Genomic DNA, 17377 nt, shown 5'->3' with positions numbered 1-17377 from the left:
GCAGGTGAGCTGTCTCCCAGCAAAACAACCTCGTGCTTCACAGCACAGCAGCTCTGCTACAATACGTACGCAGGTCCTTCCACACCACGGAAACTGAGCAGGCCGATTGTGCTACGGCATTTCGTTTTATTACTCATACCATGCCGTTACAACACAGCACTCCTGCAGCCAGTGATTCCACTTCTTCGCCATATTTACACTTGGTGTAAAAGAAAATCCATTCAACAGAGAGAATATCTCATTTAATAGAAAAGGGTGATTTCATACAAAGTACTGTGGAGAAGTATAAGGCCACATGAAGAGCATCATCAAGTTGACACGGTGGCTATTTCTTAAGTCAAGACATGATTAGTACTTCCTCTGGTGCTTTGATACAGGTAAATGAAAGCCTCCAACAATTTCCTATAAGGTGCACAAGCATTCATGATACATAAAAAACCCTTAATTTTCTATTTCTCCTGTACTCAAAAAAAAAAAAATAGAGACCCAGCTAATTATTCACGGGTTACCTTGCCATTTTTGCATTTTTCTGTAATTTTGATATGCTGGTTTAGTAGGACTGAAAGTAAAGCGTGGTTTTTAGTGTCAAAGCTTCTAAACAGTGTTTGTGCTTCTACCTCCATCAGAGCAGTCTGGCTCCTCCAAATTTTGCTCCGGTGGAGTGTGGACTCAGGAATGCCCAGTACGTCAAACTTCTACCGGAAGTTACAACGACTTCCACTTGCAAAGGATATGAATTTATAAAATGTTGAGGATTTCAACACTTCTTTTCTGAAAGAGTCATTCTGGTTTGGTTTGTTTTAAAAATGATGACACAGTTGGATCTCAAACCTCCAATGTCACCTGCGTAAGGAGGGTGTAACAGCACCAGCCCATTGCAGGATCACGATCTACAAGTGTGAAAATCCCAAGCACTACGAGTTATCAAATATAATGTGTTTACAAAACACATAATACTCTGAATGCAATTCTTTAGGTTTACTGAAAAAGAGTTTCCAAAACTCTGGGTCTCATCCTGCACAACCCTACTAATGCAGGTCAAGTAATTTGCCTGCATATCAAGACCAAAATGAATAAATACAAAATATATTTGGTATAGAAAATACCAGTATAAAAATTAAAAATCACCCTGTTTTACTGTCCATCAAAATATTAACAGCAAGCATTACAAGTGACTTTTTTTAACCTATTGCCAAAATCATTTCCAAAGAGTTCTGCTTTCCTGAAGTGCTGGTGATTGCATTTGCCCAAGTATTGAAAAAAAACGAACAGGGAAGGGACGAGGAAAGATAGGATGGATTTCTCGCATAGCATTATTAACAGAGGACCTAAAGGAAACTAAAGTATGCACAATCACGGGGGAAAAAAAGCCACTGTCAGTTCTGTTGTAGCTGTCAGAGCTCTTCCTGATTTTCAGAAAGTTTGTAGAGAAGCTTTCTCTCGCTAGCCCTGACAGACAGACGATGGCATGGGGATGAGCATACTCAGAGCATTGCTGCTTTTCGGTTTCTCTGCCATGGCAATTCTGTTGAGTTTGCCAACCTCTGTCTGCCAGCTGGGGATCTTCTTTGTGGTCATATGGCGGCGGGTGTGCTTGGTCAAGTGATCGCTGCGCATGAAGCGACGCTCACACACAGGACAAGCAAACTTCTTCTCTCCCGTGTGAGTTCTCCGGTGGCGTGACAGTTCATCTGAGCGGGCAAACTTCTTGTCACAGCCTTCCCAGCTGCAGCTGAAAGGCTTTTCTCCTGCAGAATATAAAGAAGCATAACTTACTTTTGAGCAGCTGCGTTACAGCTTTATCAAAGAACCAACTTACATCCTGCCTTTCAAAAACTGATGAATTCCACAGAACTGCTCATGTGCACAGTCAGCATTAGCTTAAGCTCAAGTTGTGTTCCAGAGAAAAATCATAGATATCGTTTCTACTTTTTCTCTCATATCTCTTTAAATGTTCTTTAATCAAGACTATTTTTTTAATTGTCCAAAACCTTAGTTTAAAGAAGAAGATTCTTCATAAAGCTACCTTATCCACTGACTGAACTAGAAGCAGCCCCCTTCCCCAACCCCTGCATGACCACAGCTCCACGGCCCCTGCATGCCATCAGCAAACGCCGTGGGCAAACAGGAAGCCTGGAATCGAGCCTCAGAGTCCTGCCGCTCGAGAGATCCAGTCCTACGCACAAACACACCGCCCCAGCGGGTGCTGCTGAGGAAGGCCTGTCCTGCCGTCCCCACACAGCCGGAGGTCCGACAGACAGCTGGGGGAGTTCTGCATACCCAGGAAGGACAGCAGTCAGGAACACTGTCCACATCAGCTTCTGCTCATCCTGCTTAACATCAGACCTATCCTAAACAACGTGATCTACTGTCTGCAAACCCCGTAAAGCTCAAGATAAACATCTACCACATGACCCAGATTTATGGCAACACTCTGGAGCAGAACAAAAGTGTCCAGCAGAAAGGAAGCCCCACAGAAGCGCTGCTCTTCTTTCAGATATTGAGAGGAAAGTTCTATGTCTGGTATGCATGATTCCACCTAGCTACTCAGTGAACAGGACAAAAGTAGGAAGAGAAAGGTGAACTACTCTGCCCCTCGACCCTGTAACACAGACTGGCCAGTGAGGGGTCAGCGTGCTTCGCCTCCCGTAGATGTCCTAGTCTTAATCACGACACAGGGACACACACAGCCTCCCTACGGAGCAGCAGCAGCATGCGCTTCAAGCGAGACACTTGCTGCTGGTCTATGTTTATCCTGTAGTGCCAGGTTGATTCAGCAGCCTGCAGCGCTTACTCTCAAGCCAGAAGTAGAAGCATTATTCTATCTCTGAGCTCTTATTTACAGGGATTATCAGCTTCGTACAGGGTTTAAGCTCTTTCCTTAAAGAAACTGTAAAGACAAGCTGGCAAACTAATGCAAATCCTGTCATGAAAGCTGTCATCCAAAACTACAGTGTCTGTGGGGCAAGGGAGGGTGGGGCAAAAAGCCAAGGAAAAACACAATTAGACAAACTTTTGAATGAGCTATTCTGTACCAATCTCCTGCTATGCCTGTCCCTCAACATCAGAAATAGTCCTTGAGAACTCAAAGTTAGTTTTAACTTAACAGGATCTTGGAGCCAGAAAAAGGATAAGTAAAACACATGCATACTATCTCCACACTGACCAGATTTTATGGAGCAAATCAGCACATATTAACTACAATTAATTTTCATTTACCTTTAAAATTCCCTTTCTGTAACTGAATAAACTGCTACGTTCCCGCAGTAGCTCTACTTCCTAACACAGTCGCCCAAAATCTCAATGCATTCCCACATAGCCTAGACAAAACTCTGGAAAAATGTGCAGATTCTGACTTTCTCTCTTTTCTTTTATTCATATAACAATTAAGACCAACTACGCGTACTACGGTTTGCTTACACCAGACCTCTCCATGCCCCAAAAAAAGGGAGTTGCACAATTCATTTCGATCTAGTCCAGATGGCAGGATTCCACTCAAATCTAAACACACACACACAGACGGCAAAGCTTTGCTCCAACTAAAGCACGTGAAATTCTACTAACACTATGGGGTCAGCTGAGGTCTCAGAACAAAGTCTGTCTTGTTTTGCTTGCCCACAGAAAATGAACATTCCTCCCTTCTCCGAGATGAGTACAAGTTTCCTGATCCCCTGCCTCTTCACTTTCCCACACCCTCCCCTCAAAAAATGTGCATTTCAGCACCCCAACGCAAGCCAATGCCGGAGCGACAAAGGACCCGCCCTGTCATACACACCAGTGTGGGTGCGAAGGTGGGCTTTGAGGTGGGAACTTTTGAAATAGGTTTTCTTGCACCCCGGGAAGTTGCAAACATAATTCCTCCGTCTAGAAAAGTCCATCTGGGGGGCGCAGCTTTGACCAGAAGCAATGAACACGGGAGCAGGAGCGAGTGGCAGTAACTTGGTGTTCCCAACAGTCATTACTGTTTGCGGGCACTGCGGTGTCTGTGTGACAGCAGTCTGTGGAAGAACCAACATGACAGTCCCCTGAGGCACAGAAGGTCCCATGAGTACAGGCTGAGAGAGCGGGGCTGTCTGCGGTAAAATAGGTTTCATGGGAGTTGAGACTGTTGGAGTTGAAGGCTTGACATAGGCATTGATCATACTGCTTTGTCCATTTAAAGGGATCATTTGACAGAGAACCTGGGGGCTTGAAACAGGGGCAGGTGTCACTGGGGTAGCTCTTTTTTGCAAGTCATTCTCACAATTCTTTGGTAAGTGGGTCTGTGGCAAAACAGGATGGACTGGTAGTTGTCCTTTACTGGTCACAATATCACTGGAGTCACATGCATAAGGTTGATGAACTGGAGAGGTTTTGTTAATTAAATCATCCGCAGCACACATGTCCTGTGGCAGTCTGGAATGTCTTCGGTCATCTCCACACCAGTCTCTGGAAGTGCTGCAGCCTGAAGTTACTTTTGTTTTCTCTTGCACAGCAGGAACGTGATGGTAAGCAGAACTATCACCTGTGTGACGTATCACACTTGTTGCCATGGCCCTGCGAGGCTGAGGGGCAAAGGATTCAGATATCACTGGCTTCTGGCTGCACTGTCGCTCCAGGTTGATAACAGATGGCTTGGTTATGGGAGAGGCACCGGTCGCTGATGTGACTGAGCAGGCAGCTGTATTTGCCATGACAGTCCTTGGTTTGGAGTAAGTGACTTGTGAGGAGAGAAGCATAGCAGCTGATAGCTCAACAAAGTCAGGGCTGTGCGGAGGGGTCATGCACTGCAAAAAAAAAGAAAACACCACTATACAGCAGTGTAATTTCATAGCACAATTTTTCACTGTCTTCACTGTGAAGAATAAAATTACACCACCTCCCCAGAATCTCAGAACCTGCCTCTTGGGACAAACTGATTAAAATATACATTGTATCTTCTGATAGCCATTCTGAATATGCTCAAAAGCATATTAATAAAAGCAAGGTAATGAGGCAGATGTAAACCTGCATGAAACATTGCATGTCTGCGCACTGCGCTACCAAAAACTCTCTCATTCCTTTCTCCTCAGCAGCTGTAAGAGCCTACGGGCACTCTGCTGTTCACACAAAACAGACTAGCAACAGATACCAGTACTGTACCATTTCAATGTCCAGCTTCCAGCAAGCCCTAGATCTTTTATCAATGATCACCCCACCAGCTGGTGGCCACTTCTGAGACACAGGCAAATGGAACTGCTCTGTCCCTTCTTATTCATCCATTTCTCTCTATGCTTTCTTGCTGCCACCACCTCTCCTTCCTCCTTTACCACTGAAATCTCATACCTGTCTCCTGTACTGCTCAAGAGACAGTGCCAACACCAAGCAGGAGAAGTATAAGAGAAATCCTCCAACCAGCTGCCATACTATCTCAGCCTCTTTCTTCTATTATTCCCCTTTTTCCTGGCATTACTGCATACTAGAAGCCTACTGGTTGAAATGCACCTTAACTGTCTGAAACCTGAATGGCATCAAGCCCTTTTTTAATACCTACTTTTGTTGCAACATAAAATGCAACAAAAAAAACTGTAAGTCAACTGACATTAGTCAGCCAGAGTAGATCAATGCTGTGGAGAAATAACACAATACACGTACAAACACATAGCATGAAAACTAATTAAATTGTCTATTTCATAATGGTAACCTGTGCTTTCTCTTATAATGACCAGAGTGAAGCCAAATGTCATCAAGAGCCTTTTTCGTATAGTGCTTGCAGATAAGTCGGTGTGAATCACCGAGGCTCACTCTGCCATTCGTACTCAAAGTGCTCCAAGAAACCTACAACAACCATCCAGACAGCATCCTCAGCGCACCTGTCAAATTAAATAACCTGTCAGCAAGGGCTTTCACATCCAGATTTAATAAGGGATCAAATCCCTACAGCTGCCATTCCAGAGACAGCAGAAAAACCCAAACTCAACATGCCCACCTCACTATTCTATGCATATACACACAGCGCTTGCTCTACTACAGCTGTTCCACACAGGGACACATGAGCAAAGTATCTTTCCCAGCCAAGTTAAAACGCTGCAGAGGTATAACTCCCAGATGTCAGGCATATTTGTTTTGCATTCATGTTTTTCTTACCAGAGTAGATAAATAGTCCTTTGGTAATTCAGGCGTAGCCTCAGCGTGCATTGTGAAATCACCAGAATCCGAGAAGGGCGTAAGTGGCCTTATCTTTAACATGTCACCTTTCTGCGATCTTTGACCCCAGGAGCTCATACAAACAAGCGCTTCAACGGCTTCGATGTCGTTCTGCTCCAAGGTGCTGCAGGTAGACCTTTCGCTGTCATGACGCTGCCTTTCACGGATAGACTCATAGATGTCCACAATGTCAACCTAAATGTAATCGGATTACTGGCTATTAGAACAAGTCAGAATACAAAGCTGACACCACCCACATACTGTCTGCTCACGATGAAGGTCATCTGAAACAGAGCCCATGCCCGCGGCAAGACTTATCAACCAGCTCAACTCTTACCCTCCCCCACCAGCTCATCTGCTTACCCCTGTTACGCTTTAAAAAAAAAAAAAAAAAAAAAAGGGTATTTGCGTAGCTCACCTTTCTAGAGTTACTTTCCTGGATTACACTGCTCTGAATAAACACAACCCATGCCTGCATACAAGCAAAAAGAGGAAAAAAATCCTGACTTCCAACCTTGTTTAGATACGGTTGTTTTCTGGACCCAAAAGACAACTGCTATTCAGCACTAATCTCATTCTGGTAACATTTAGAAGATAAATTTCAGCTGACAGTAAGATGCTTTAAGGTATGATCAATGATTCAGGGTGCCACACCTTGCAAAAGCATTTTAATCTTATTTTTACCAATAGGGAAGCCAAGGTCTGGGGGAAGGAAGGAATATAGCCTTCAAAGTGCAGTGGGAATTGTTTGTGTTGTACTTTAGAAAGGCATGATACTACATAGGTGCTAGGTATCCCAAAATGCACTACGAGTAAGGTGAAGACAAATATAATTATACTGATTTGTTCCAACTGCAAGCATCACAGAAAATTTGTGTGTGTGCATGCATTCACATGTACACAAAACACTTGACTTCTCTGCGAAAGGATAGACAAACTTCATAAAGCTCTTGCAGTGCTTGGCAGTGACTCCAAAAGCTACACGGCGCTGCTGGGTTATTGCTCACGTGCCAGCTCAGTCTCAAGCGTTCAAACTCTTCCAGTCTTCAGGTACATCAACTAACTGTTAAGGCTGGGATTAAGAAGCATGGACCAAGAATCTTGAGCCTAATGCTGTTACATAGAGGGCTTATATACTGTAGCAAAAGGGTTTTAACTAAAAAAGCAACAGCAAGCACCACCACACCGTTACTGTGGCCTGAAGCCCTAGAGGGAACTATACGTGTCGGGTGACATCACACACCGAAGTCAATGAGTTTTGTTACTGAGTTTTGTTAACTAAGGTGGAATGATCCTGGCTCAACAGCGTCACAAAGATGCAAAGCTGTGAGACATTGTCTCCACTATAGGGACATATATAGCAAACATGCTAAACTTAATGGATCCAAAATGCCAGTACTGCCTCACATAGGACTTTGGCTTGAAACAAGAGGTACCACACATGGAGATGTCAAGACTGGGGGGCAGGAAGGGGTTAAAGCACTCTAAAGCGATTAACTGCTCTGAGAGAGACTTCTAAGAATTTCCACTGAAAACAATGCGAACGGCAATGAGGGAAAAAACGGTGTTGCCTGCAAGCCTGGACCTGGACCGCCTGTCCAACGGGAGCCACACCAGGCGGGGCTCTGCACTGAGCAGCCCGAAAGCTGCGAGTGTTCCTCAAAGCGTGATCGCAGGCAACCAAGCCAGCAGACACATTTTTCCCAACCCTACGTTTCAGGAGAGCAGTTTTCCCTAAAGAAACATGAAAAAATCCTCACTTCAAAAAAAAACCCCAACCTAAAAAAGCCATTTTTCCAGGCGAGCGCTGCAGCCGGGCTCTCCCGCTGCCAGCGCATGGCTAACCGCGCCTGGCCGCCTGTCCTCACATCACCTCGCCGGCTGCCGGGCCCTACGTGCGCGGGCAGCTGGCAGGGCCGGTGCGGGCCCCCCACCCACCGCCGGGCAGCGCCTCTCCCGGCCCGCGGGGGCCGCGCCACGCCCGCCCGCTCCCCCCGCTCACGGCGAGTGCCCCCGGCCGGGCGGCGCCGCTGAGGGGCGGATGGCGGGAAGGGAAGGAGGAGGGGGGGGGGTGTAGGGCAGCTCCCGCCCTGCCGCCGCCCCCAGACGGCCGCCGCCCGACCCCCGGCAGGTGAGCGGGGCAACACCCGCCCCTGAGGGAACGGCACCGGCCCACCACCCCCCGCGGCGGGTAACGGTCCCACCGACGACCCCTCCCCGGGGTAAGTAACGGTCCCCAGGGGCCGCCGCCCCCGCTGAGGCGGTAACGGTCCCCGCGCCCCTGAGCACGTGCCCGCGCCGGACGGGCGCCCGCTCGCCTCCTCCTCCTGCCACCCACCACCATCCCTTCCCCCCTCCCCCCCCCTGCCCGGTGCTTACCGCGGGGGCATCTCCCATCTCCGAGCAGGGCGAGCCGTGCATGGCGCGGCGGCGGTGTGACCGGGGAGCAGCAGCAGCACCAGCAGCCGGAGCAGCAGCAGCGCGCACACACACAGCGGCAGCCGGCGCCGCCCCCGCCTCCTCCCCTTCCCCCGCCCGCCGGCAGCCGCGCGGCTCCGGGGAAAGCGCCGCGGAACGCTCCCCGCGCCAGACAGCGCGGGCGGGGCGGGGGGAGCGGCAGGGAGGGGAGGGGGGGGGGTTGCCGGCTACTAGCCAATCACCGCCCGCCGCGGCCAGAGCCCAGCCAATGAGCGGCGGTCGGCCGGCGTGATCGCGGCGTGCCGCGGGGCTGCCGGCAGGAAGGGCGGCGCGTGGGCACGGGCCCAGCCGGCGGCGGGCGGGAAGGCGGGGAGGGAGGGGGCGGGGCCGAGCGCGCGCTGGAAACTAGGGGAAAGGTCGGGCGGGGGCGGGGCGGCGGCGGCGGCGGCGGGGAATGCCCGTGCGCGCGGGGGTGTGGCGGGGCGGGGCGCAGGGGCGCGGCTCCCCCCCCCCCCGCGGTGCGTGCGGCACGGCACGCAGGCACCCCTACCCCCCCGCCCGCGTTCTCTCGGTCCGGCCCGGCCGCGACCGGGCGGGGTTGTGGGGTAACGGCCCGCAGGGCCCCCGCGCTCTCAGCTGCTCCCCCCTGGTCGCCGAGGTCCCGCCGGCGGCGTTGGGCGGGGAAGGGGCCCGGGAGCCCGCCTGGCCGCCTCAGGGCTCTGCGAGGTGGGGCGGGCAGAGGAGCCGGCACTGAAAATAACCCGGCCACCCCCAAAAACGTGTTAAGACTCGTTAGTCGGTTTTTTTTTTGATCCCCGGGGCCGTGGCCCCGGCCCTTGCTGAGCTGTGAGCCGGCAGGGGCTGCGCGCGGCCGGGCAGGGCCTCCCCTGCGCCAGCCTGGCAGGCGGCTCTCGGGAAGTCTTCAAACCATCACATATGTTTTTTCTTTTTAAAAGCGTGTTCTTTGCTACTTCACCTTCCAGGCCCCAGCCCCTTGTTTTCCTCTTTTTAATGGAAGCTGACACGTGTCGGCCATGGGGTTCCCAGCAGTGGGTGGGAACCCAGTTTCTGGTTTTACCAGATGGCACCGAACGCTGGTGGTGATGGCGGCGGCACCGACCCGGTGCCCGCGGTCTCGCCGTGGCCAGCTCGGCTCCCGCAGGGCCTGGGAAGGGTCAGGCCTGGGCGCCCTGGGCCACCCACGGCCGTTCGCCCTTCGAGCGCTCTCCCGGCCGGCGCCCGTGGGATGCCTCGCCGCCGGCTGAAGCAAAATGCAGACAGCAACAAGCATTTTTTCCTGCTGGTTTATCTCTGCTTTTTCCTTCCTCGGTTTCTCAAGACAGGACATCCTGCTTATCAATGTGGAGGACATGGGAGGGATTATCTTGACTCTTTCATCTCCTTTTGCTGCTACCTTCACTTGACCACTGCGGCTCATTTTTTCCATTACAGCTCTTCTGAATCCTGGTCCTTCCCTGCTGTGCACGTAGCTTCTAAAGCTTCACTGGACTGCGCTCGTCTCTGGTCTCCATTACTGCACATTTCACGTACTTCAGCTTCCCCAGAGCTACCACTGCCCAGCCCATCGGACACCAAATTATAATGATCTCCTTGGCCCGTCCATCTGGGTGTTCCCCTTACCTCTTTGCACCTCTCCCCAGTGCCTGCCGTATTTAACCTAATGGAGCTGTTGGAGCGAGTCCAGAGGAGGCCACGAAGATGATCGGAGGGCTGGAGCACCTCTCCTATGACGACAGGCTGAGAGTTGGGGCTCTTCAGCCTGGAGAAGAGAAGGCTCTGGGGAGACCTTATAGCAGCCTTCCAGTACCTGAAGGGGGCCTCCAGGAAAGCAGGAGAGGGACTTTTTACAAGGGCATGTAGTGATAGGACTAGGGGGAATGGTTTTAAACTGAAAGAAGGTAGATTTAGATTAGGTATTAGGAGGAAATTCTTTACTGTGAGTGTGGTGAGACACTGGCACAGGTTGCCCAGAGAAGTTGTGGATGCCCCCTCCCTGGCAGTGTTCAAGGCCAGGTTGGATGGGGCTTTGAGCAACCTGGTCTAGTGGAAAGGTGTCCCTGCCTGTGGCAGGGGGGTTGGAACTAGATGATCTTAAAGGTCCCTTGCAACCCAAACCGTTCTATGATTCTATGATACTGATCTCTCTTTTTTCCCCCATTGCCAGGCCTCCTGCCACCATCTCCCCTGTGGGGGATCCCACAGGGGCTGCAGCAGCTGGTGCAGCTACAAGCCCTTCACTCCAGAAGGTCCCTCGGGGTTTCCTGCATGCCATCGTTCCTGCCCGCGGTTTGCAACCTACAAGCTCGTGCCTCTGCCCAGCAATTCGTGCTGTGCTTAGGTTGCAAGCAGCTTTCTGTTTGTAGTACCTACCATGCTGGAGCCATAGCCTGTGTGACAGCGCCCTGTGCCTTATGATAGTGAGAAAAATGCTGATGATTCAAACTGCAAAGCCAGCTCTAACATTAAAGAGCTATGTTCGCAAAGGGAAATCAGTTGTGTGACAGGGAATGAAACAAACTCGGGGAAAATGCTGTCAGTGACAAAAAGCACAATGAGGGGTGGCACAGTGGGGGTACAGGGTATGAGCCTGTTCGATAAATCACTAGCTGTTCCTTGTAAGACCACAGCCACTTGCACAGTCCCATCTCGAGGGAAACCTTTAGGGAATTGTAAAACTAGGAAAATACTGTGCCTTTTTGTTTTGCGTTCTCTCCAGTTCTGCTGTAGTCGAGAAACGATTGCATTTGTGTCTTCGCTGCTTGTTGAAACACATGCAGTTTCTGCTTACAGCGCTTACACGCACAGCCTTAGTCATTTACAGCACAGATTTTTAATTGAGTAATAGCATCTGAAGGCAGCACAGCAGCCTCGCTAGTGAAGAGGCAGGCGCAGGGCAGCTGAGTGGATCACTTCTCCCAGCTCCCAGCAGGATGTTTTCCCATGTCACGCACCACAGACTCTGCCTACGTGTTCTGAGTCCCCAGGTGGAAACTGCTGGACCGGGGGTCCTTGCTACAGCGCACGGGTGCAAGACCAGTTGAAAGAAGTAATGTTACACATCTGTACTCCGACTGGCACCAGAGGGAAAATGTGTTTGATTGTGTTCCCTTTGCTGAGCTAAAAATGGCAACTAAGGTCTTTAATATAATCCTCAGAGCTCTTACCAAAATCACCAGGTCTGCCTTGTTCTGCCGCTGCCAGCTGAGGCAGTGTTAGATGAGGAAGGAGCATCTTCTTCATCCTCGCATCGGATGTCAGCAGCAGAGCACAGGTCTAAACCCCACAGAGCCCAAGCCCCCAGCCCTAACAGCCTAGAGCTTCTCTTCCTCTCCCCGCTCTTACTCCTCCCCTCTTTCTGTTTCCTAAGGTGAATATTAATACAATTAATATTACTTTGCTTCTTTGTACTTCTGCCTACACCCACCGACTTCCCTCCCTGTGAGTTTCAACCAGCAGCACAGCTTCCTTGGCAATGTACCAGTGCGCTCATCGGGATGATCCACGCTGGCTGCGGTTTCCCTCCTGGAGCGAGTAACCTGGAACAGGGCCCAAATATCCCCAACGCTCCTTTCCGAAGAGCTCGGAGGAGCCTACCCGTGGGGGTGGCTGCAGGATGCCGGTGCCCCCACCCCGCATGGCAGTGGCCGTGCAGCCCCCGGCCCAGCAAAGCCACCCTCGGCCAGCCTGCCCCTGCAGTGCTGCTGCTCCGGTGTCCTCCGGATCTGGCTCTCCGAGTACCATTTGGTTTTATAAAGGCATATTTAACTCAGACTGTTGGCAAACACTTCAGAGAAAAGCTTTCTCTGTCAAAGATAGACAATGTCTTTGTTCCGATGTAGGAACGAGCAGATGTAAGTCGCTTCAGCGGAGGGCTGAGAGGGCTCCGCTCGGGTTATCTTATCCTTTCGGCTGGGAAGACAAGAAAAGAATCAAACACTGCGTGTGAGTAGGAGGGAAATATTTAATACTGTAGACTGAAAGCCACAAAAGGACACACAGGCAGCTCTCCCCCATTCCGTTTTTGCAGATAATTATACAGTAAGCAATTCAAAAGAGACTAGAGGAAGAATATTCTGGGCTCAGACAGTTTTCCTAATGTTTACCAGCAGTTAAAAATAGACCAAAGCAGTTGTCTGGGGTGCAGCTTTGGAGTTAGTGCAATTTGGCAGTGGCATCTGGTCTGGCTGAATCCAGCAGCAGGCTACTGTAGCAAACACAGATAGCCCAGCAAATGGGGCGGGATTAAATAAATATAGACAATTACAGTCAGAGCTATCGTACAGGAGACGTGAGAAGAAAGGAAAGACTGCTATGCATGCCCAGGATGCATTCCTCCATCACCTCTCCCTACTCTGTTGTGTGCTTGAAGGGTGGAGCAGCCGGAGCTGCTGCAGCCCCGGATTGCCCCAAAACACACGTGCTGGGCCGACAGCAGCAGCCAGAGGAGAAAGACCCCACCACGGGGCAAATGAAGCAGCTCTGCCCGGGGGTCCCTGACACCAGCTGATGGAAACGTCTGCAGCAGCCCCCGGCTGAGGGCAGGAGCGGGACCGGGGGGATTCACCCAGGGGTGAATGCACTGACCTCAGTGGGAATAGCAGAGATATAGAAGGGATTTATAGTCATCTATAGTTTATAGATGATTTATAGAGTCATGTACGGGATATCCATGAAGAATAGAGGGGGGAAGGAAGAAACAGAGAAGGGGAAAAAAAGCAAACAGACCAACAAGGAATATTTCTCACTAGAATAATTTCTGAATGCAAAAGCGACGATAAATTCAGGGGCTTTTACACAGCCTTTGGCCCCAGTTGACAGCGAGGGTCTGTGTGAACGATGTTTTGTTGGATTGCCTCTTTCTTTTATGGTGTGTCCGTATAGACCGCTCAGTCACCTCCTGCTCCTTCGCTGCTCCCACTCTCATGCCTGTCACCCTGCACGGCAGTGTCGTGGAGCTGAAGGGACCCGCTCCCAACGTGCCGACAGCAGCGAGCGCAGTGCTCGACAGCGCGTAGGAGGGAAGGGGAGTGTGAACGTGCGGCCCCTCCACCTCGTCACGCTGTGTGTGGGCCAGCTGCCAAAGGGGAGGTCTCATTTATGGCTGCGGGCTATCGAATAGCACAGCAAATCCCCCCATAGCACAGCAAATCCCCCACTGACACTGGGCGAGGAGCCCCAGCCCTCCCCGGCAAACTGCGTACGTGTCTGCTAGCAGGGACAGGCTGTGACACAGCAGCCTTTGCTCAAAGGGAGGATGAAAAACACGGCCCTTGCGTGCCATCCCCAACTGGTGTGAGTCGAAAGTCGACTTCTTCCTCGCCTGCATCTTTCGTATTCACTTTCAGAAACAGATTGAGCTTTCAGTACATGGAGAAGCGTCCAAGGAGCGGGTAAGCAGCCAGCACATCATAAGGAAACACAGCCAGGCTACGGCAAAAGGGAGGGGTTTAAGGGAAGAGTCAAGCAGACTGTTTCCCATTTTATTTTGGACCCTGGGTGCTTATAGAATAAACGCACACTGCCAGTTTTTTTTTTCTCCACTCCCAAAACCAGGTTTCTACCTGAAAAAATACCAACCGCATCAAACGCTTCCTGAGACTTGGCAGTGCTACAGAGAGAAATCACCACTCAACCAGATTTTTCTCTGGGTATGTGAAACATAATGTTTGCTAAATTAAAAAAATCTGATCCACAAATATTGATTACAGGTGAGGACCGTCCAGAGATCCCCCGTAACAGAAATAATAAAGTGACAGCAATAAGCATGACACACTCGTGCACTGTCTGCTCGCTCGAGTGCACCAGCAGTTTTTTCGACTGCTGCTCTTCGTGCCCTGATCTGATTTTAGTGGCACCAGGAGAAGGATTCAAATGCCAGCAAAAATAAAAATGACGTTTATTTATTGTTCTGCCTAAGTGGCTATCTTCATTGTTTTCACTGTTCTCTTGACCTCAGTGTTACTGTTACCTAAAACCACGCGTGTTATGGAAATCACACACGCCAGCCACCGTAACAGGGTTCCACTCCAGGGTTCTGCTGAACTCATAAGCCGAATGATAGATTTCTCTATAAAAGTGCTTCTTATTAGTAGCGCTACAGCTTGAGCCAGCTGCCTCCGAAGAGGGACCCTGAGCAAAGAAACCGCATGGCAATTATACCCTTACAATCTCAGTTCCCCACCCCTCACGTGAGAGTTCAGACCAATAGTAATATTAGGGTCTGGGGTCTTCCCGTTCTTCATTGGGTCCCATCATTGTCTCTAGGTGGGCCGTTTCTTATCTCTAAAGTTGCAGTTTCTGTTAATGAGTGTACCTTCCTTATCTTCCAGCCTGAACAGGCTCTGGGGCCTTCTTTTACTTAGCTGGGTAAAAGTTCAACATATCTAGGTGAAAGTTCACCGCTTGCAGCCTAAGGCTTCAGCAAATTTAGCTGCTAATGCTAAGCAGGTTATGCTAAACAAGTTCTGTATAAGTAGTACCCCAAATGGCACAACACGCGTGTTTTCTGACACACAGTATATTAAAGCACTAGCAATGCTGACCAATGTTCCGCTCTTCTGGTCATCTCTGGACTTGCTTGGGCAGGTCTCAAGCCTATGGGCCAACACATGTTTCATCCTGAATCATCTTTAACATTTTATGGACTCCGAAGTGTTTTCATGCAGCACTTGCTTCTGGGAAGATGTCCCATGTGACCAGAGACCGACTTCTGGACCATGGGACATGGTTCACACTCCCAGCTGGGGGTGACTGGTACCACAGACTTCTACTGCGCAGGAGTGGCCTCGCACACGGAGTCTGCAAGGGTGTTCTCGCAGGCAGAGAGAAGGTCCTCCAGTACCAACACTGCTACCTCCTCTAGGACGTTGTCCACATTGACCTGTACAGCACCAAGCACAGCACGGTGCCAAGCCCAGGGGAGATCTGGGGGAGCAGGATTTGCTGATCGCAGGTGTCCAGCTGTCTCATCAATGTCTTTAATTATCTTTTTGCCGACTCTCAGCCAAGGTCCGTGTGTGGTCAGAAGAGATGGTCAATGCAGTCTTCCCACACGGCTGCAGCAGCCTGTTCGCCAAAGGTGTTTTGACACCAGGTGGAGTTTGTTTAAGATCCTGGCACTTTTTCCCATTCCTCACACCTCCTCTGGATTACCAGGCTGACATCAGAGGGGCTTTCTGCATGGCTCAGATCCCCCATCATGTCTGATAACGTGAGACAACGCTACTGAGCATCTTCAAAGGCTTCCCCCAACACCTCTTACTGGGAACGGGGCCCTTCTTACATGCCTGGGAAGGGCCATGATATCCCCCATCTGTTTGCCCAATGAGAAGTTACTGCCTCTTGGATCACATCTCTAAGCAGATCTTAAAATGATTGTCCATTTTGCTTCTGGGCTAGTGCCTCATCTGTATTTTTTCTCCTCCCACCCCATGGTGACTCCTGACCCTGCGCTTCCCAGAAAATTAGTCACTCACAAATCCCTGGTGCACATCCTCCATCCTGCAACCTCCCCTGCTCTTCCCTGGAGCTGTGTCTCCCACCCTTCCCTTCCCCAGCCCCACAGAAAGAGCCTCTCCCTCTACCTTCTTGGCCCTCTCCTGGCAAAATGTTAAGAGTAAGGAAGATCCATGTAAGAAAATAACCATCTTGGGTTGCAATTAATGACCGTCACTGAAAACAAGACAGATGAGGGGGCTGAGGAGGGACAGGAGACCAGCCAGGGCATGCTTGGACAGAAGTAAGCACAAGAGCTTGTGTGGAGGAGAAGGGGACAGATGAGACAGCTGCCTTCAAGTGACCAACCTTGGCACCAAACATGAAGTCACGCCTCTGCCACCACCCTCCTGCACATGGATGTCCTGTCAGACACCGAGGCTCAGCCCTGCTTGCCTCCAGACATTTCCCAGCCAGGGCTGAAGAACCTGGCTGTGGGGTCACCAGCGCAGCAGGAGCACGATCCTCTCCACCTCGCTGCTCGCAGGCACACGGGGTCTGCAGGAGCAGACAAGCAAGAGGCAAAAGCTGATGTACCCGTGCTCTGCACACTCAGCGTCGCTTGCTGCTTCCTATGACATAACATAAATGCCCGAATTAAGGTCTGAGTGAGTGCCACCGTGCATTTTACTGTATAAAATCCTCCCCATGACAGCTAGCTGTCACACCACACTGACATCCGAACCGAGATGCGATCGCTAACCCATTATATTTATAAATAAACTCCTCACCAGTGTGGTTTCTGGCTGCGGCATCACCTTCTTGCAGTTTCCTTGGACTGTGCTGTGCCACTCCTGTCGCTGCTCCTTGTCGCAAGGTCTCCATCTGAGCTCACCTCGCACCTCCCTTGGCCTCCCCACACACTGCTTGGTCAGCAAAACAAAGGTGCTCTTAAAATCACATTGTCTCCAGCTGAGTCAGCCCACGCTCCCTCACAGGTGACGGGCTTTCTGTGTCCCTCTCCAATGCCACCTTCCTGTTGGGGAGGGCCGAGAAGAGCTGCACGCTGCAGGACGGACGGCAAACCCAGGCAAAAGGACACGTCCCTAAGGCAGGAGCTGGGGATGGGAAGCTTGCAAGGGTAATATCCCCCTAACGCTTACACTCAAACTATACAACTAATAATTACGTTCCCTGGGTGTCCTCTGTATATATAATGGGAATTAACACTGCTTTACAATTAACTGTATATATTAAACAGACACAATCAAGTATAGGACTTTTCTACTGACAAATACATTTTCCATTAACAGCTGAACAAATAAAAGCCACCTATGTT

At 50.5% G+C, this 17377-nt stretch overlaps 1 protein-coding gene across 2 annotated transcripts; it reads right to left on the bottom strand.

Moving 5' to 3' along the window:
- Positions 1 to 207: 207 nt before the first annotated feature.
- Positions 208 to 8623, bottom strand: KLF11 (KLF transcription factor 11). 2 transcript variants are annotated; one of them, XM_068405869.1, is made up of 4 exons: positions 8545 to 8623; positions 6106 to 6360; positions 3776 to 4766; positions 208 to 1748 (listed from the first exon to the last, which is right to left on the bottom strand). In XM_068405869.1, exons 1-4 carry the CDS (start codon positions 8584 to 8586, stop codon positions 1444 to 1446), a joined length of 1593 nt encoding a protein of 530 aa, XP_068261970.1. In that variant the 5' UTR covers positions 8587 to 8623; the 3' UTR covers positions 208 to 1443. The 2 variants fall into 2 exon arrangements, with proteins under 2 accessions (XP_068261970.1, XP_068261980.1); XM_068405879.1 differs by lacking the exon at positions 8545 to 8623 and having other exon boundaries at positions 3776 to 4789; positions 6106 to 6165.
- Between the last annotated feature and the right edge of the window lie 8754 nt (positions 8624 to 17377).

The sequence above is a fragment of the Nyctibius grandis genome, chromosome 1, assembly GCF_013368605.1.
Source record: "Nyctibius grandis isolate bNycGra1 chromosome 1, bNycGra1.pri, whole genome shotgun sequence".
NCBI classification, from domain to species: Eukaryota; Metazoa; Chordata; class Aves; order Nyctibiiformes; family Nyctibiidae; genus Nyctibius; species Nyctibius grandis.
The sequence above is the reverse complement of the archived record's forward strand: the minus strand, read 5'-3'. Positions and strand labels throughout refer to the sequence as shown.